This window comes from Monodon monoceros, unplaced genomic scaffold, assembly GCF_005190385.1.
Source record: "Monodon monoceros isolate NGI ecotype Baffin Bay Population unplaced genomic scaffold, NGI_Narwhal_1 Super_Scaffold_13, whole genome shotgun sequence".
Classification (NCBI taxonomy): domain Eukaryota; kingdom Metazoa; phylum Chordata; class Mammalia; order Artiodactyla; family Monodontidae; genus Monodon; species Monodon monoceros.
In genome coordinates, this window is record NW_021703769.1 from 79,665,836 (window position 1) to 79,681,852 (window position 16,017).

At 48.2% G+C, this 16,017-nt stretch overlaps 1 protein-coding gene across 6 annotated transcripts in view; it reads right to left on the reverse strand.

Annotated features, from left to right (window-relative positions):
* Window positions 1-14,779, reverse strand: part of AGFG2 (ArfGAP with FG repeats 2) — a 22,044-nt gene extending 7,265 nt beyond the window's left edge. The window contains exons 1-8 of one of the 6 annotated variants that reach the window (XM_029221721.1): window positions 14,355-14,372; window positions 13,867-13,983; window positions 5,808-5,901; window positions 4,842-4,957; window positions 3,577-3,730; window positions 2,843-3,008; window positions 2,040-2,165; window positions 1,364-1,396 (exon numbers count right to left, since the gene is read on the reverse strand). In XM_029221721.1, coding sequence (XP_029077554.1) covers window positions 1,364-1,396; window positions 2,040-2,165; window positions 2,843-3,008; window positions 3,577-3,730; window positions 4,842-4,957; window positions 5,808-5,861 — 649 coding nt within the window. In that variant the 5' untranslated portion in view covers window positions 5,862-5,901; window positions 13,867-13,983; window positions 14,355-14,372. Of the gene's footprint in view, window positions 1-1,363; window positions 1,397-2,039; window positions 2,166-2,842; window positions 3,009-3,576; window positions 3,731-4,841; window positions 4,958-5,807; window positions 5,902-13,866; window positions 14,327-14,354 lie in introns of those variants that run through there. The other 5 variants (XM_029221719.1, XM_029221716.1, XM_029221720.1 and 2 more) reach the window with 5 other exon arrangements.
* Window positions 14,780-16,017: the final 1,238 nt, after the last annotated feature.

Here is a 16,017-nt window from a genome sequence, read left to right on the forward strand (position 1 = left end):
TGCAAAACAGAGATCTTTCTTTCCTCATGGAGATGATACGGGGGTGCTCCCCAAGCACCGTCAGCGCTGGTGGGCTCCGGGTCTGGCTGTGGGCTGTCTGCTTCTTGAGATGAGCAGACACTGGACAGACGGTCCATCCCAGGTTCAGCCTGGGATGGCTCCGGGGCTGATGCCTCCCTTCTCTCCTTTAAAGCTTGGCACTTTAAGCACTCCCTTTAAACTGATCAGTTGCGCTAGGAATGCATCTCTCAACCAACCAGTTTATAACCACCTTGTAATAGGCTGTTTCCTTTCCAGATCCCATTCCTGGGAATAGTTCCCTCTTGCTAAATTGATTATTCCTGTACCAGTATACATGTTTGCCAACAGCATACAAAAGGGCCTATTTCCCCACACAATACTGGCCATTATTCATCTTTAAAAATTTTGTGAATATAATGTGCAAAATTACTATCTTATTCTAATTTGTGTTTCCCCTGATTCGTTAGGTTGAGGACATTTTCATGTTTTTTCTGGGTATTATCTGCTTCTATCCCTTGTCCATTATTCTAGTCTTTCTTATTAATAGGAGTTTAAAAGGCACATTATGGTTATTAGCTTTTTGTCTGTTTTCCATGTTGTAAGTGTCTTCTCCTCATCTGCTTCATGCCTTTAAGGACATGAAACATTGTGTGGGGACATTTTTTAGGACATCTTTTACCATACAGAATAACATGTTATATAGAATAACATAACAATTTCTCCTTGTTAGAATTTATGGAGATTTTGTTTCCCAGTATATGGTCAAATTATAAAAGGGTTATATGTTTGAAAATAATATATATTCTGTATTTTTGTTACAAAGTTCTACTTATACTTCTTAGGTCAAACTTGTTAAAGTGTTCCTCAAATGGTCAACTCTCTTCCCTCCTTGTCTATCTACTCCACCTATGAATCTTGTGAGAGAATCTATTATAGTCTCCATCTGTTGGTTTATCAGATTTTCTTTCTGTCTAATAGTTTTTGCTTTATGGATTTCAAGGCTACTCTGTCAGTTACTTTAAGTTCACAATGTGAGAACTCTGTTGTGAATTTTAAATTCTGTCAATATAAAATGTCTCTTCTTGTTCCATTCAAAAAATTAAAGACAAGAGCAACAGTGGGAGGCGGGGGCGCTGTGGACAGAGCAGAGAGTCAGGAAGTCTGCGCTGTGGGATGGGCTCTGCTAGGCTGTGGGCTGCATGACTAGGGAAACTGCTAACTGCCTCCTTTGTTAAAGGCTAAATTTGAGGGGTTCCTTCCAGACCTCAAAACTCTAGGGTCAGAGGACCTGAGACAGAGGCTTCTGCCTTGGGTCGGCTGTGGAGTGGGAGGAATAACTTACCGAAGCTGTGACTTCCAGTTAGCATCCGACTGGCTGGCAGTGAGGGTGGGGCAGGGAAAGGGCAGGTAGGTGGGGAGGAGAGAGAGAGTGTCAGTCACTGGCCGTCCCCAGACATCTGTCCTCACAGCGCTCCGGCTGCCCTCCTGTGTGCAGGATGTCCAAAGGAAGGAGGCAGCCCGAAAGCTCTGAAGCCTGATTGATGTCTGGGAGCTTCGGGAGGGACCGAGTGCTTTAGGGGCCTTTAGACTCTCCTTCCATCCCACAGGAACAACACGACGCAGTGTTGGCAGGCTTCTGCTCTAAGAGGGATGCCTGAGGACTTCTGGAGACCACCTAGGATGCTGACCCAGACCTTGCCCTGGGGGCCCTCTCAGGGAAAGGTCATGTCCATTCTCATGTTTTCTAGGACTTGGGTCTCCATTACTTCCCAGTCAGCGACCTCCTAGTGCACAGCCTGCACAACTCCTGATGCAGTTTTAGCCATTTCCTTACATGAAGAAAGAGAACAGACCCCTTCTTCCTGACAAGAACCCCATCAGACTGCCCTCATCCTTTCCTGGAGCTTCTCCTCTTTGTGCGGTACTTTGGGTGGGTGCGGATGTGAATGCAGGGTGATGTATGGGTGTGGACAGTGGGTCACAGTTGCAAGCAAGGAAGCCAGAGGGGCAGAGCTTACCTGGGGGTGCTGGCTGCGCCTGGAACGGGGCTTGGCCAGCTGGAGGCATGCTTCCAAATGCAGAAGAGCCAGGGCTACTGCCAAAGGCATCGAAGTTGGCAAAGCCCCCATGGGAAGGCGTCTGGCCTATAGGTGGAGAGAATATAAAGGTTATGTTTATATATGATGTATATGTAATCCATATCACATGGACTAGTTCTGAAGGCCAAGGGCTGCTCAATGGGACATCTGCCTTCCTGCAGGGTCCTCTTCAGAGGGAGTTGGCAGGAGCCTGGGGCAGAGAGCCAGACACATGCAGGGGGAAAGGGCATCTCAGAGGCCTCCAAGTTCACTCCCCATTTTTTATCCTTACTCCGTGAGGCATTAACATTTTTGTCAGGGCCTAGTTTAGGCGGAATCATGGAAAAAGATTTTGCCGGGGGGAAGGGCTTTAAAAAGGAAAAAGGGAAACTAGATAATCACTTTGTTCCACCCTCTACTGGCTACTGCTGATCTTCTGGAAGAGGGCAGGGGAAATGGAACCTGTGACAATCCCCTTGCCCCATTTTAACAGAGAGAGAAACTAAGAAAAAGGCTCTTTCCAATGCTCTAAGAGGGAGGGCTGGGAGCCCCCAGCTGCCATGCTTTCTGGTCAAACTCCCAAAACTGATCCCGGCTGTACTCATCTGACCCCCACCCTCCCAGCCGTGATACTTCAGAATTACCATCACGTTCATTCCTGTGCAGAGAGCTAGGGCCGAGTGAATTCCTTGTGTGATGGGGACATATGTTGTAGGAAGGTTCGCTTCCCAAGTCCCACTTACCCCCAAAGGCTGGGAATGCAGCAAAAGCTGGTGCCACCTGGGGAGCAGCAAAGGGGTCTCCACCGATGTCGGCCAGCAGGTCAGTACTGGCTTTCTTGACCGAGGAGGGGGGAGGTGGCTGAGAGCTCCGGGGCTGGGACGTCCGGGGCTGAGACTGACTGACAGACTTGGAGGAGAAGGCAGTACATATAGCACTCGGAATCCCAGCCATGACCCAGGCCCTTGCATGGCTCCCCGGGCTGCCCCCAGATAGGCGAGTGGAGAGAGAAGAGAGGCAGAAACTACCCTCAACCAAGAGGGTTCCCGGGCAGAAGGTGCCTGAGCCCTTCTCATCCCTAATTCCTCTGTCCTCTCAGTGCAGCAGCTCCCAGAACCACATATTTTAGAGCACGTTAGTCAAGGCAACCCTGAGATACACAGGGATGTCGCCCAACAGCCCCTCCTCATCTTTCCCAGGCGCCTGAAGCAGTGTCCTGGCCCCTGTTTTTCCTTGGAGGAATGGTCACGTTTGAAGTTGATACTCTGACTTCCCTAAATACCACTTCCTGTTGGGGTCTTTCTTCCAAAACATACAGATCCAAGGTGAGAGATGCAAGACATGGGAACAGCAAGGCTGAGAACCTGCTCACACCTCTTGGACCGTCGTCTGCTAAGTTCAGGCAATTGGATTTAGGAAACTGATACCCCTGCCTCCCAAATCCCAAAATAAGTTGCAGGGCACATCTGAGAGTTACCTGGCTGGAAGTGGAGGCAGCAGCCGAGAGAGATGGCACAGGATCCCCCAGAAGTGTCCGCGGGGGCTTCCCTTCTGGAATGGAGCCCTGGACGGGGGTGGAGGCGCCACCTTTGGTATAAGTGGGCCCTTTGACTTGGTCTGGGGGGACATACCTTGGAGAAAGAACAGTTAGGCTAAGAGGAGAGGGGTGAAACCTTGGACCTTGCTCAGCTTAGGTGCTTGAGAAAACACAGGTTACAGCAGTCAAAGTCCTTTCTCACTTTCCCTACTGATTCTCTTTTTTGAACTAAAGGGAATTTAGCAACTTAGCAAAGTTCTGCCTAACTTGAGTTTCCGCTTTACTGTCAGGTGCTCATTTGTTTCCTGCAGGGATGTTCAGTTGGCTCTGGCTTGTGCCGGTCTTCCCCTCATCTCTCCCTCCTCTTTCTGACACATCAAACCATCTGGGTTTCAAGTAATAACACCTGCAATCATGCTGAGCAACAGGTGATCCCATTTTCCAACTTCCTACTCAAGGGCCCCCTTTTATTTCCTGGGAGTATCTTCAGGTTCCTCCTTCTCTGCCACCTCATCTTCTAAGTGCTCACGGTCTATCCTGCCGGCTGCTGCGCCTTCTGATCAAATCCCCTTCCACTCCAATGGATGCGGTCTCTACTCCGGATGTATCTTCTTTATCCCAAGGACCGCCCCCCGAAGGGACTCCAAAATTCTGTTTTATCCACACCAGTCTCCTTGCTCCCTGAATTCTCTTCTCTACCCCAGAGTTACCCCCAACCGTGCACACCCCCCACCCCCCAGAAATCGAACAATAGGAAGTGACACCTGGGGAGAGAAAAGGCAAGAGAGAACAGAGATGCTGTTTCCTCAGCAGGAAAACAGGGGACATATGAATCACGGGTTAAAAGCATGAAGCTAGAGGACATGTGCTCCCAGTCACCTCTCTCCATAAATGAGATCAGCTGAGCTATAATAATGAACCCAGACTCCCTAGTGGGGGCCATAGCTCTCCCCTCCAACCAGTCTACTGTCTCCCCTAAAGAGGGGACATCAAATCTGCAAGGTTAGTGACCAAGAGCAAGTTGTTCTTTCCTGTACCTTTGTTATTTTGAAGTCAGAATTCGGCCCTAACTGAATCTGAAGGGAACAGACTCAACCCTCGTCTAGCCTTTGAGAGAAGCCCCAGTTCAGCTCTGGAAACTGGACTGTAAGATGAAGTGTGTCTTGGACACATGTCTCCAGAGCAATCTCTTTCCTCCTCCTTACCATCTCTTCTTCTCATATTTTTCCTGGAGAAACTCCTTCACCTTCTGAGGATCCCTGGAATCTGGTATTAAAGATGTGCGAGCATCGAAAAGACCCAGCCAAATCTTCCTGCAAACCTAAAGGAATGAAGTCAGGTGGCAGAGGAACTGAGGCAGAAAGCATGAAATGGGAGTCAAACCATTTCCAGCTCATTTATCAATAGACGTTTATCGAGCATGGACACAATGTGAGGATCTGGGTACACCTACAAAACAGACATGATCCCTGTCCTCGCAGAGTGGATCATCTAACGGGGAGGTCATGCCTTAGATAAATAAAAATACATTTATAATGACACACTGTGACACATCTTGTGAAAGAAAACAGAGGGCCATGAGAACTAAGGGGGACTAAATTTGGATGGAGGTGGGGTCAGGAGCAATTTTCAGAACTGTGGCTTCCAGAACACCCCCTAGAGGCCCTTGTTTGCACCCTCCAAGTTAAGTCTGTCACCCATAAGCTAGGGGTACTGCTGACACCAAGGCTGGCATCTTCCCACCAGCAGATTTAGCTGGAGAAGGGGTTTAACTCCCTTTCAAGTAAATGACATGGCTTAGACCCAGTTGCCGAGGCTCCAGTCAGCAGAGCTGGCTCCAGGAGCTCTTGCTCAGAGGGCCTGGCTCAGTCAACCCTGAACGCTCATCACTGTGGAGCATTTCCCCCCCTCGAGTGCCCAGGAGCCACCCCCGACAGAGATCTTGCTTCTTCCCCTGATTCTTCCAACAAGGGGCCTGGACAAACCCCACATTTTATAACTAAGTCTGTAAATGTACACCTGGACATAAGTTAAGATACTTTACATACTAAAAAATAAGGGAAACTCGAACAAAAAAGAAAACTGTAGGGCTTTTCTATACTCTTGAGGCAAAGCTCCACCGACAGATAGGGCAACTGCAGCCTGGAACCCTTCCGTCTGGGGTGGCTCACCTCGTTTCCACGGGATTGCAGGAACACTACTTCAGGCTCAGTGAAAGTTGTCATGGAGATGGACTTGACACGATGAGGGGGGTTCAGGCCTCTCCTGTGGGAGACAAATAGAAAAAAAGAGAAGTAGAATGCCACTAGCACGGCAGGTCTGTTTATGGGAGGAGAGGGAGGGGGAAAGGATAAAACTACACGTACATGAAACTCTCTGACTGAAGCTACTTCCTAATTCAAGGAAAGAAGGGAGGCAAGAATGTTCTGGAGGCTTCTCATGAGAGACAGGGAACCCGAGTCACTCTGGAGAGAAAGGTAGAGCCTGCCCATCCAGAAGCCTCCTCTACCTCGGCTCAGACCACAGCAGCTGAGTGTTCAGGCTGAGGGGTATTTCTGGGAACTCTGGCATGGGGCCACTTCCCGTTTCCTGCTTCATCACTGTTTGAGACCTATAGCACATCCTCAGGGTCCCAGAGCCCATGGAGACACAAATCCCTCATGCATGAGGGAAAGCAGAAATGAAGGCCCGTGACTATCCCTGATAATACCAACACAGATAAGATTTGGAGACAAGAGTCCCTAGGCTGGCTGCTCCCCCTCTTGACTACACAGGAGGGCGGTGTGGTGGAGGGATGGACCAGGCCTCTCTTTTTAGGGAGTGACCTCTGGGAAAAGAAGTATTCCAGACTTTCTTTCACTTCTAGATCTTTCAATGAAGCAGGAGGAAGTCAGGTTCAATCATGAGTATGAGACGGGCATGAGTCAGGAACATATACCCTGTAGGGATGCTTTTGTGCCAGCTCTGTGTATTCTGTTAACTCCCTGGGAGTCCAGCTCTGCCCACAGATGCCCTGTGGAGATTACAGCTGAGAAGGCTTCCTCGCCCCCACTCAGCTGCCCTCCAGAGTGCTCTAATGGGAGCCTGGGGCCAAGCCAGGCAGGCTTTCAGAGGTTCCCCTTTCCTTACCTTCAGTTTTACTCTAGTCTGAACCTATGGCCCTCATCACATGAAAACACAACTGGCTGAACCAAAACAAATAAATTAGACCCTGGGGTCAGGAGTGAAAGACCACGGGCACATACAAGAAAGACAGTCTCAACTGATAAGCCCTCTTCTGGTTTTCACTCCCCTGGAAAAAATAGGCAAAGCAAGACGTGAAAATAAAAGTAACTCTAGGATACGGTCCTGGCTGACGCCCTCAGGAAAGCGAACAAAATTTACCAGATGGAAATCTTAGGGAAAGGTGGAGAAATCACACATGCAGGCTTACAGGTACACACGATGAATACAAGTGCCCAGGCGAGCCTGGCAGAACGGCAGTGTGTGGGTTAGCATAAGTGAAGGCAGCCTGGGCGGGGAGAATGGACAGAAGACAGAGTACAAGGTAAACAGTGAAGGACAGCTGCTCTTTTGGACAAGTTACCGATTATGGGATTCTAACCAAGGACAGGAAGGACACTGGAGGCTACAACTGGGGGCGTTTTCAGCAATTCTGCTACTAGACTTGGATGGGTTTCAAAATACCCCTTTAAAAGATAAGCAATATCAAAGAGGACGGATGCCCTGAGGAAAGATGAGAGCCGGGAAAACCAAAAGCCAGGCTTTGTAACTCGGTGTCAAACCATAGCTCTTAAACCTGATTTGACCTGAAGACTCTCTTCTGATTGCATTTCAGAGACTCCAGTTTTCTCTCCTAAAGCCTCTCTTACCAGTGGCTTGGTTCTGTTTTGGTCCTGAAGTCCAGACATCCCACTTTGATACTCTTTCCCTTGCCCTTTCTCACCTTAACCACTGTGCCCTTCCCCCTGGGAATGCCAGGCCTTTCCGAGGTCTAGCCAGAGCAGACCTCTCTGTTCCTATGATCCTGGGCCGCCCTATCACCTCCCACTGACAAATATTTACTTTGCTAAATAAAACACAAGGCATTGCGTTTGGCACTGTGGGGGATGCAAAAATTATAGGACCTAGTCCTCCATCACTTGCTTCCAAGAAGGAGCCAAGGAGCCCGGAGAGGGTACTTCGCAATGCAGCAGGCGCACACAGTCAGATGGGGGAGGATGTGGCATGAGGATGTGGCACCAGGATGCAGCAGTGAGGGAAGAGAAATGGTCATGGGAAAAGTAAAATGTATTATGTTTACACTAGAAAAACAGATTCTAAGCCTATCACAAAAAGGTCATTGACACTTCCTGACAGGACAACCAGGAACTGTTAGCAAAGTATAAACAGGGAGGTGTGCTTCCTTGGCAGGGGTGGGGGGCGGGGAACTTGACCCACTCATCAGTCAAGAGGGGATGCTTAGAGCAACAGAACTTCCTCTGGCTGAGCTTGGATTGGAGGGGTTTTGAGGTGGGGTGGAGAAAGGATAAAGGAAAGGCAGAGAAAAGAAGTGATTTAGGTACTTTGGGCCAAATGAATCTGGTGGAACAGGATGTTTCCATAGCACAGTACAAAAAGCACTGCTCTGACCTTGATGTCTGTGGACTGGATCATGTATAACCAGAGCCATGGTTTGGGGGCAGGGAGAGTCTACAAGGCAACACTGCAGCCCAGGAAGAGGGCCTAGTTACACGGCCTATGAGTCAGAGCGTTTGTCTCTGAATCATAGAGAGGCCACTGCTGGCCAAGAGAAGCAATTTAGAAATGAGAGGCCCTCTCCTCCCAGGAGCCGAAATCAAATGGTCTAGGAGTGTTGTGTGTTACCGGGTACAAACCAGGGTCATGCACTGGGCCAGATGGGAATCACTGGCCTGGAATTAAACAGACCCAACTCTCCCAACTTGCAGCCAGTCTCCCCAACATAACTCTCAGGTTCTCCCCAAAACAAGAAGAAGTGAGAGCTTGAAGGAGGCACTGCTCTTTGGTTATCACAGCAAATTTATTCTATTATTTCTAACCAGGAGGAGCTGGGGAAATAGAGATAAAGGTATTTGCCCAGAATAGGGCAAGTTTTTCTAGTTGAAGGCAAGTACATTACTAGGGCTCAAGCCTTCAGCCCAGTCATGATGTCTTTTTCTACTTCAGTTTCTCTTTCACAGGGCACCTAAATGGCACTTGAAGTACTCTGACTCCCTCTCTGAAGCACTCTGAATTACTTGGCAAGTGAAGCGACTTGCAGAGATCCTGAAGTCTGCCCAGTCCTCCCTCTCTTTGCCTCTCTCCCTTCCCTTTGCTTGTATTAAGCATACTACTATTTCTGCAAATACCACATCTTTTGTTTCTCTGTGGTCATCACCCTCAAACTGGCCCATGTTTTGCTTCTATCTTGCTTCATAGAAGCCTCAAACCTGCTCAGCTGTTCAGATAAGAAGGGTTCTGCCAGGTCGACAGTGGAAAAAAACAGTTCTACCCAGCACCCAAGTTCCTTCATTTGTGCCAGATTTGGACTCGGGCATTCCTTACCTCTGAATATTTGTGTTCAAATTCATACTCTAGATTGTGTTTCTTTGCCCCTGGGATTCCATTCCTCTGCCTCTGAGCAGGGTTCAGCTAAACCAGGTTAGCTCTTATCTTGGACCCAAACATTACCAAGAAGAGTCCCTCTTAGGAAGGCTCCCCATTACCCTGCTCCAGCGTCAATTTCACTAATTTTAGGGAACTCCTTCCTAACTGAAAGTCCCCTGCTTCGACCCATTTCCTGAAGTTCTTCCTCAGTGACAATAATAAACAGCTGCCCTCATGTAGAGACACATGGAATCCTGATACTACCAGCTACCTTCCTCTTCAGGCTCAATCTCAATCCTTTCACATTTTGCCCCCTTTCTTCTCACCCCTTTGTTAATTTATTATTTTCTTAGGAGCTTTTCAAGTTGTCCAAAGGCCCTATACAATAAAATGCCTAAATCTGTAATTTTAGAGACTCTGTCCATCTCTGCCTGGCAGAAGTGAATATGAAAGGAGAGGTGTGGACTTCCCTGGTGGAGCAGTGGTTAAGAATCCGCCTGCCAATGCAGGGGATACAGGTTTGATCCCTGGTCCGGGAAGATCCCACATGCCGTGGAGCAACTAAGCCCATGCGCCACAACTACTGAGCCTGTGCTCTAGAGCCCGTAAGCCACAACTACTGAGCCCTCGTGCCTCAACTACTGAAGCCCGTGCGCCTAGAGCCTGTGCTCCATAACAAGAAGCTCACGTACTGCAACGAAGAGTAGCCCCCTCTCACCGCAACTACAGAAAGCCCGCACGCAGCAACAAAGATCCAACGCAGCCAAAAATAAAATAAAATAATTTTTTTTAAAAAAGAAAGGTGAGGTGCGAGGGGATGGAGGGACAGGACTAAAATAAGGGCAAGGCATACGTCTACCTCTCCAGCCCAGACAGATGGAAAAGTACTGAATTATTGAACAACATACTATACCTTTCCTTCCATGGAGATAAAAGTGTTTCGGTTAGGAACAGCTATTAGCGAGCCAGACAGGGAAACTAAGGCACCAGAAGGGTAGCAACTTGTCACAAATAAAGAGCTGTCAAGCACATCTCTTGACATCCAGTCCAGGGCTCCGTCCACCTCAATCCTGACTTAATCCCACTGTCAGAATAAAGTTGTAAAGAAGTAGAAGAGACAAATAGCCACTACTGAGACCTGAAAGATGATGGATTAAAGGACAGACTCAGACAGACAGGTCAGGGAAGCATGTCACATACTTGGCTGAAAAACTGGGTGTCAAAGATAGTGCCTAGCCCAGATGCCAATGAGATCTCAGGCCTCTCCATCTATTTCCTTTTTAAAGAAAAGTTGAGGCATTTTTCTTTTCTTTTCATTTCTCCGTTGAGGCATCGAAGCAAACCAGAACAAGAAGGAACACTGAGGCACTGCTTTGGAAAGAAGTCCTTTTCAGTGGCAATTTTTACCCCCCCTAGCTTCAAATGGCAGACTCGTCTTCTAGTTGAAGAGTGAGAAGTATAACTGAACAGACAAGTGCATGAATAGATTAGGGAGAGTAAAAGGATCTCTATCCAGGTTAAGGAAATTAGGTATTGGAAGAAAACCAAATGAATAAAACTAGGTCAAATTTGGGACCTACCACTGTGGCAGCATGTATGTAAATTTAGAAACAGCAGAAATTAGCAGCCTCTCTCTCAGGCCCTCACACCAACACTGTGGGTTTCTGCTTGAGCTGAGAAAAAATTTCTCATTGAAAAAGACAGAAAGAATGAGCTCGCATATGCAGAGCTGAAGGCACAGCCATACCCACCCCCACTATTAAAATCTCAATTTTTCTTCAGATCTTGGGAAATTCAACTTTGGCTGGAACAGTCAACTTTGTTATTATCAGTCAATCCAGCCAGATGGGAACCCTGGCAATTCTGCTCACTGCCCCAGAACACTCCAGCCCCCTAAGTGGTCGACATATTTGTAACACACTCAACAGAAAACTGGCTTTCAAAAGAAAGCCAAGCCTCTGTCTCCTTTCTCTGGCTATGGTGTGAAGTATGATACTTCAATTTCCTCCCCTTCAGTATCCTCTTTATTTTAAGCAAGAATATTTCTTCTCTTTTCATCATCATAGCTGAATATGAGCTCTCATCACTCTCTAGCCCATGCTGAACTTTAGTTTACTTCGTAGCACTTATCACTACCTGAAATTATATATTTCATGACTCATTTAGAGTCCAAGGCCTCCCCTAGGATGCAAGCTACATGAAGATAGGACTTTGTCAGTTTTGTTCATTACCACAACTCCAGTGCCTAAAACAGTGTCTGGGGCTTCAAAGACACTTGACAAACATTTGTTGACTGATAGACTGATGCAAGATATTGGCCTACTACTACGATTTTCACTAGCACCACAAAATCCAAATCTGTGGGCAAGCAACCATGTGGATTTAAGACGTTGACTGGTGTATGGGTCACCGTGGAGCCACGCCTCTCCATTGCCTGCTGGGCTGTGTGCCCCCTCCTCACTCTACAGCCAGCAGTAAGCACGCCCCACCTCACATTCTGCCTATGGCCCACCTGCCAGCTCCCAGCCCTTCCCAAGGTACATCAAAGGGCACTGGTAATACTTTGTGAAGACCCCTTTTAAAGCTTTACATGCTTTGCCCTAGTCCATGCTATTACGACTCCAATTAGCAAAGGAGAAGTACCAAACCACCAGAACCCCGGCAGATGGTCACAGCCAGGGCAACTAAAGCTTTCTTGTAGAGTTTCTTCTGACATTTGTCTCTTTATAATCTCAACATGCCTTCAGTTCAGCTTCATTTATTGGTCCAGCTTCTTGACCCTTCACTCTACCCTCACTTCCTGCTAACAAACAGTTGGCCTAGCTTCTGATTTCCCAACCACCGAAATGCGTTCCCTAAAGTCTACCACCTTGAGAATCACTCCGAGTGATTCTCATAATGCTTTACCAAAGTACTAAGCAAAAATGTCCTTTCGAGAATCTTTTGAAACTAAAAGAAAAGGGGGAGGTTGGTAGACTCCTACCACTTGGTCCTATAGGAACTTAGCTTCCTAAGGAGCTAAGCCCCTAGTTGGAAGTTACGTGCGCCACAGACAGAGACAGGCCTCTTGAGGTACTTCTCTATTAAGCAACCTTAGGCCATCGTCAGCCCCACCCACTGTCTGTCCAGATCACAGGTGTTTGACTTTTCACCAGTGAGCTCAACAATAATGACCACAGGAGGAAGTGGTAAAGTTCTGCAAATTGTGCACTGATGTTTAAGGAGTTAACTTGTCCAGCAAAAGAAACCGGGTTTTTAATGTGAGCCAGATCCCTTGGCCCTCCTTCTGTCCTGATTGAGGGACATTCATTAGAGAAGGGAAGTGTTGTCTATGGGATACTTTAAACCAAGATCTATAAAATAATGATAATGATGTCAGCACTTTCCATTTATTCAGCGTTTTAGCTTTCACGCCTTGGCAGCTGACTAGGGGAATGAGTTAACACTGCTTCCTGATATTTTCTTCCTGGGACCTAGACTCTGATATGCCATCAGTGTTATCCCCCTGCTTCCTTTGACTTCTCTCCAGACTCTGTAATCAGATTTGCCTTCTCATAACAGGATCTTCAGGAATCTGCTCTCTTTGCACTCTGCACTATAAATATTCCTAAACTTTGCTCCTATTCTCCTCAAAGTACTTGTCCCAGTCTCGAGTCTCTATCCTTTGACTTCCTTTGAGCCTCTATCTCAACTTTTGACACATTACTGTTCGTGTTCTAAACCACTATCCCAAGAGCCACAATGCTTTTACTTAGATGGAAGTCAAGTCTATCCTCACAACACACAAGTAAGGTTGATTAAAACATACAAGTTTGGCTAACGAAGTAAGAATCGAATAGAGAAATAATCCTAAACTGCATGAGGAGACCTGGACCCTCATTTCTGGTCTGCCATGATCATAACTAATATGGAACAACAAATGCTGAAAACAGCAACCCCCATCTGGCATTGGATAAGTTACTAAACCTCTCTTTGCTTCTGTTCTCCCATCTGTCACGCAAGAACAATACCACTCCCTCCTCAGCTCCTAAAGATGTAAGAAGAAACAAGGAAAGCGCTCCTAGTTAAAAATGAAACCAACCAAACTAATGTACTAATACTAAAAAAGTCAAAATAAAGCCCCTGATAAGCTTATAAAGATAGACATGCAGGCTTGGTATCAAATGTTAGTCATGCATCTAACCAGATAACTCCCTTAGGGGGAAAAAAGAACCTTACTATATAACCAGAAATCTGGGCTAGAAATCTGTGGCTCTAAATTAGCTCAGGCATGACCAAATTCAGTGCCAGTGCCAAGGTAGCACTGCAGATTATTCAACAACCCCCCCTCCCCCCAAATCTAGAAAGAGTCGCCAGATGTTACTACCAGGAGCAAGCCATGGTAACAAGGAGCTTAAAGGTGTAAATCATTACACTTAAGGATGGCTCATCCAGACCCCCAAACCTCTGGAAAAGTCAAGTTCTCTAACAGGGCAACCCATCAGCATTCATCTCTTAGAATTGTAAGAAATTTCCCTCTGGGTAGCATTCTAAAGCCCTGCAAGATTAGGATCTGTTCCTGAACACTGGAACGTGGCTCTTTACCTGCCATTACCGTTGTGCTGTCAACCTGGGTTAACTTACCTATTTTAAATTGGTTTCTCCGTCTCACAATCCAGGATGGGCACAAGCCAGAAGGAAGAAAGGTACCCCTTCATGTTGAGTCTAGCTTGCTCTACCTCTTTCCTGTTTGCCCTCCACCTACATGAAGTTCCCTTTCAAGGTGTCTATCATTCTCTGGCCCCTTAAATCTCTAACCCCCACCCGACCCCAGTTTCCTTCAATTCTCCCCACTTTCGGATCGCCTCGCCTCCTTTAGGGAGTTTCTCCAGTTCTCACGCTGTCTTTCCTTTCCCCTGCATCGCGACTCCAATCGTTTTTTGTCGCCCCTGACCCTTCGCCTTCCCCGTGACACCCCTGCAGCAGACGACCCTCTCGGCACATCCTGCGCGTCCCAGGCCTCCCCACCGCCCCCGACCTCGGCTCTGTCCCTTCGCCCCGGGTCCCCGCTGTCCTCAACGCCAACTCTCCGCCGCTCCTTCCCGGTCCTCCCCCCGCGCCGGTCCACTCACAGGAGGCCGGAGCAGGTGGTGCAGACGAAGCTGCCCACGGTGATATCCACGTAGGTGACCCCGCGCTGGGCGCACTCGAAGCAGTGGCGGTTCCCGGCCTGGCTGCAGCCTCCCAGCTCCCGCACCCGGCGACACCACACCTCCGAGGCCGCCTCCGCCTCCGCCTTTCCCCCGCCGACCCCGCCACCCGGCCCTGGGCCCTTCTTCGCTGCCATCACCATGGCTGCTCAAACCCTCGGACCTCCTCCCTGCAAGTCAGCAATCGCCCCTTCAACCACTGCCGCCTTCCCGCCTCCTCAGCCGCCCCCGCACGCCCGGCTCCCCTGACAGAAGCTGGGGAGCCGGCGGCAGCCGCGCGAGACTCCTCAACCCCCTGCTTCTCCTGTCCTGCACGCTGATTAGCTAGCCTCCTCCACCTCCTCACTCTGATTGGCCCGGCATTGGACGGCCTCGAGTTGCGGGAGCTGCCAACGCCACGCCCCACTGCCTTCAGACCTCAGGCCTCTCGGATTGGGCTGCTGAGACCCTGGCTGCGAGAACTGTGCGTGCTCTCTCCTTGTTCCCGCCCCCTCTCGCCACTGCCTCCATGGCTGACCGCCTCCCACACTCGATTGGTGAGTCTTCGGAACTCGGCTCCGACGATAACTCTGATTGGCTGTCGAGGCTGCAAAGATTGCTGATGAGAAAGAGTGGGTGTCCTGCGCGTGCGCAGCTACGGTCCTCGGGAGGGATGATGTTAATTCCCGCTAAATTTCAAAGGACTAGTTTCAGCTAGACTGTGCCGAGAGGAACGCAAAGCCGAAGGGAAGTGGCCAAGTGAGGGGCCAAAGAGAGGGAGAAAAGACGGGAGCTCTCAGAGTAAGGAAGGGAGAAGGAGAGGGAGTGCTTTATAAACGCTATATATGTATATATTTTTTACTCCTACCCTATGCTGTAGGAAATCTCATTTTACAGAGAGTCTTAGGTATACAACTTAGGTAGGTCACACGACTGATTCGTGGCCCAGCCAGGGTTCTGTTCTGGGACGTCTGACTTTAGAAGCCCTGCTTTTAACCACCACCCTATCCGTGGAACAGTATTTGAGCATTCATTTGACAAACACTTATTGAGTAGTTTACTAGGTTTCAGGAACTGTTGTAGACACTTGGAATACAGCAGTGAACCAACCAATCAAAATTCCTATCCTCATGGAATTTACATTCTAGTAGGAGAGGCAGACAATAAACAAAGAATCATCAGCTCTGGTAAGTTCTATGCAGAGAACCAAAGTAAGGTATTGTAAAAGAGAGTGACTTGGGTATTTCAGATTGGTCAAGGGACCGTCTCTGAAGCAGTGATATTTAAAGCTGAGACCTGAGTAACAGAAAAGGAGCAACCCAGGCAGAAGGAAAAGCAAGTTCGAAGGCCCTAAAGCATGAGGAAGCTTGGTGTGTGGAAGCAGCAAAGAACAAAGCAGGTTGGAGTGTGGGGGGGATGAGGGGGATTATACTGGAGTGGGACCTGATCGTGTAGAACCTTCCAGACTTTAGTAAGGAACTTGGGATTTTCTTCTAAGTGTGATGGGAAGCTGTATTAGAATTAAGTCCCACTATGACAGAATACCTCACATAATCGGGGCTTAAACAAGATGAAGTTTATTTCTCTCTCATGTAAAAGTCTAGGT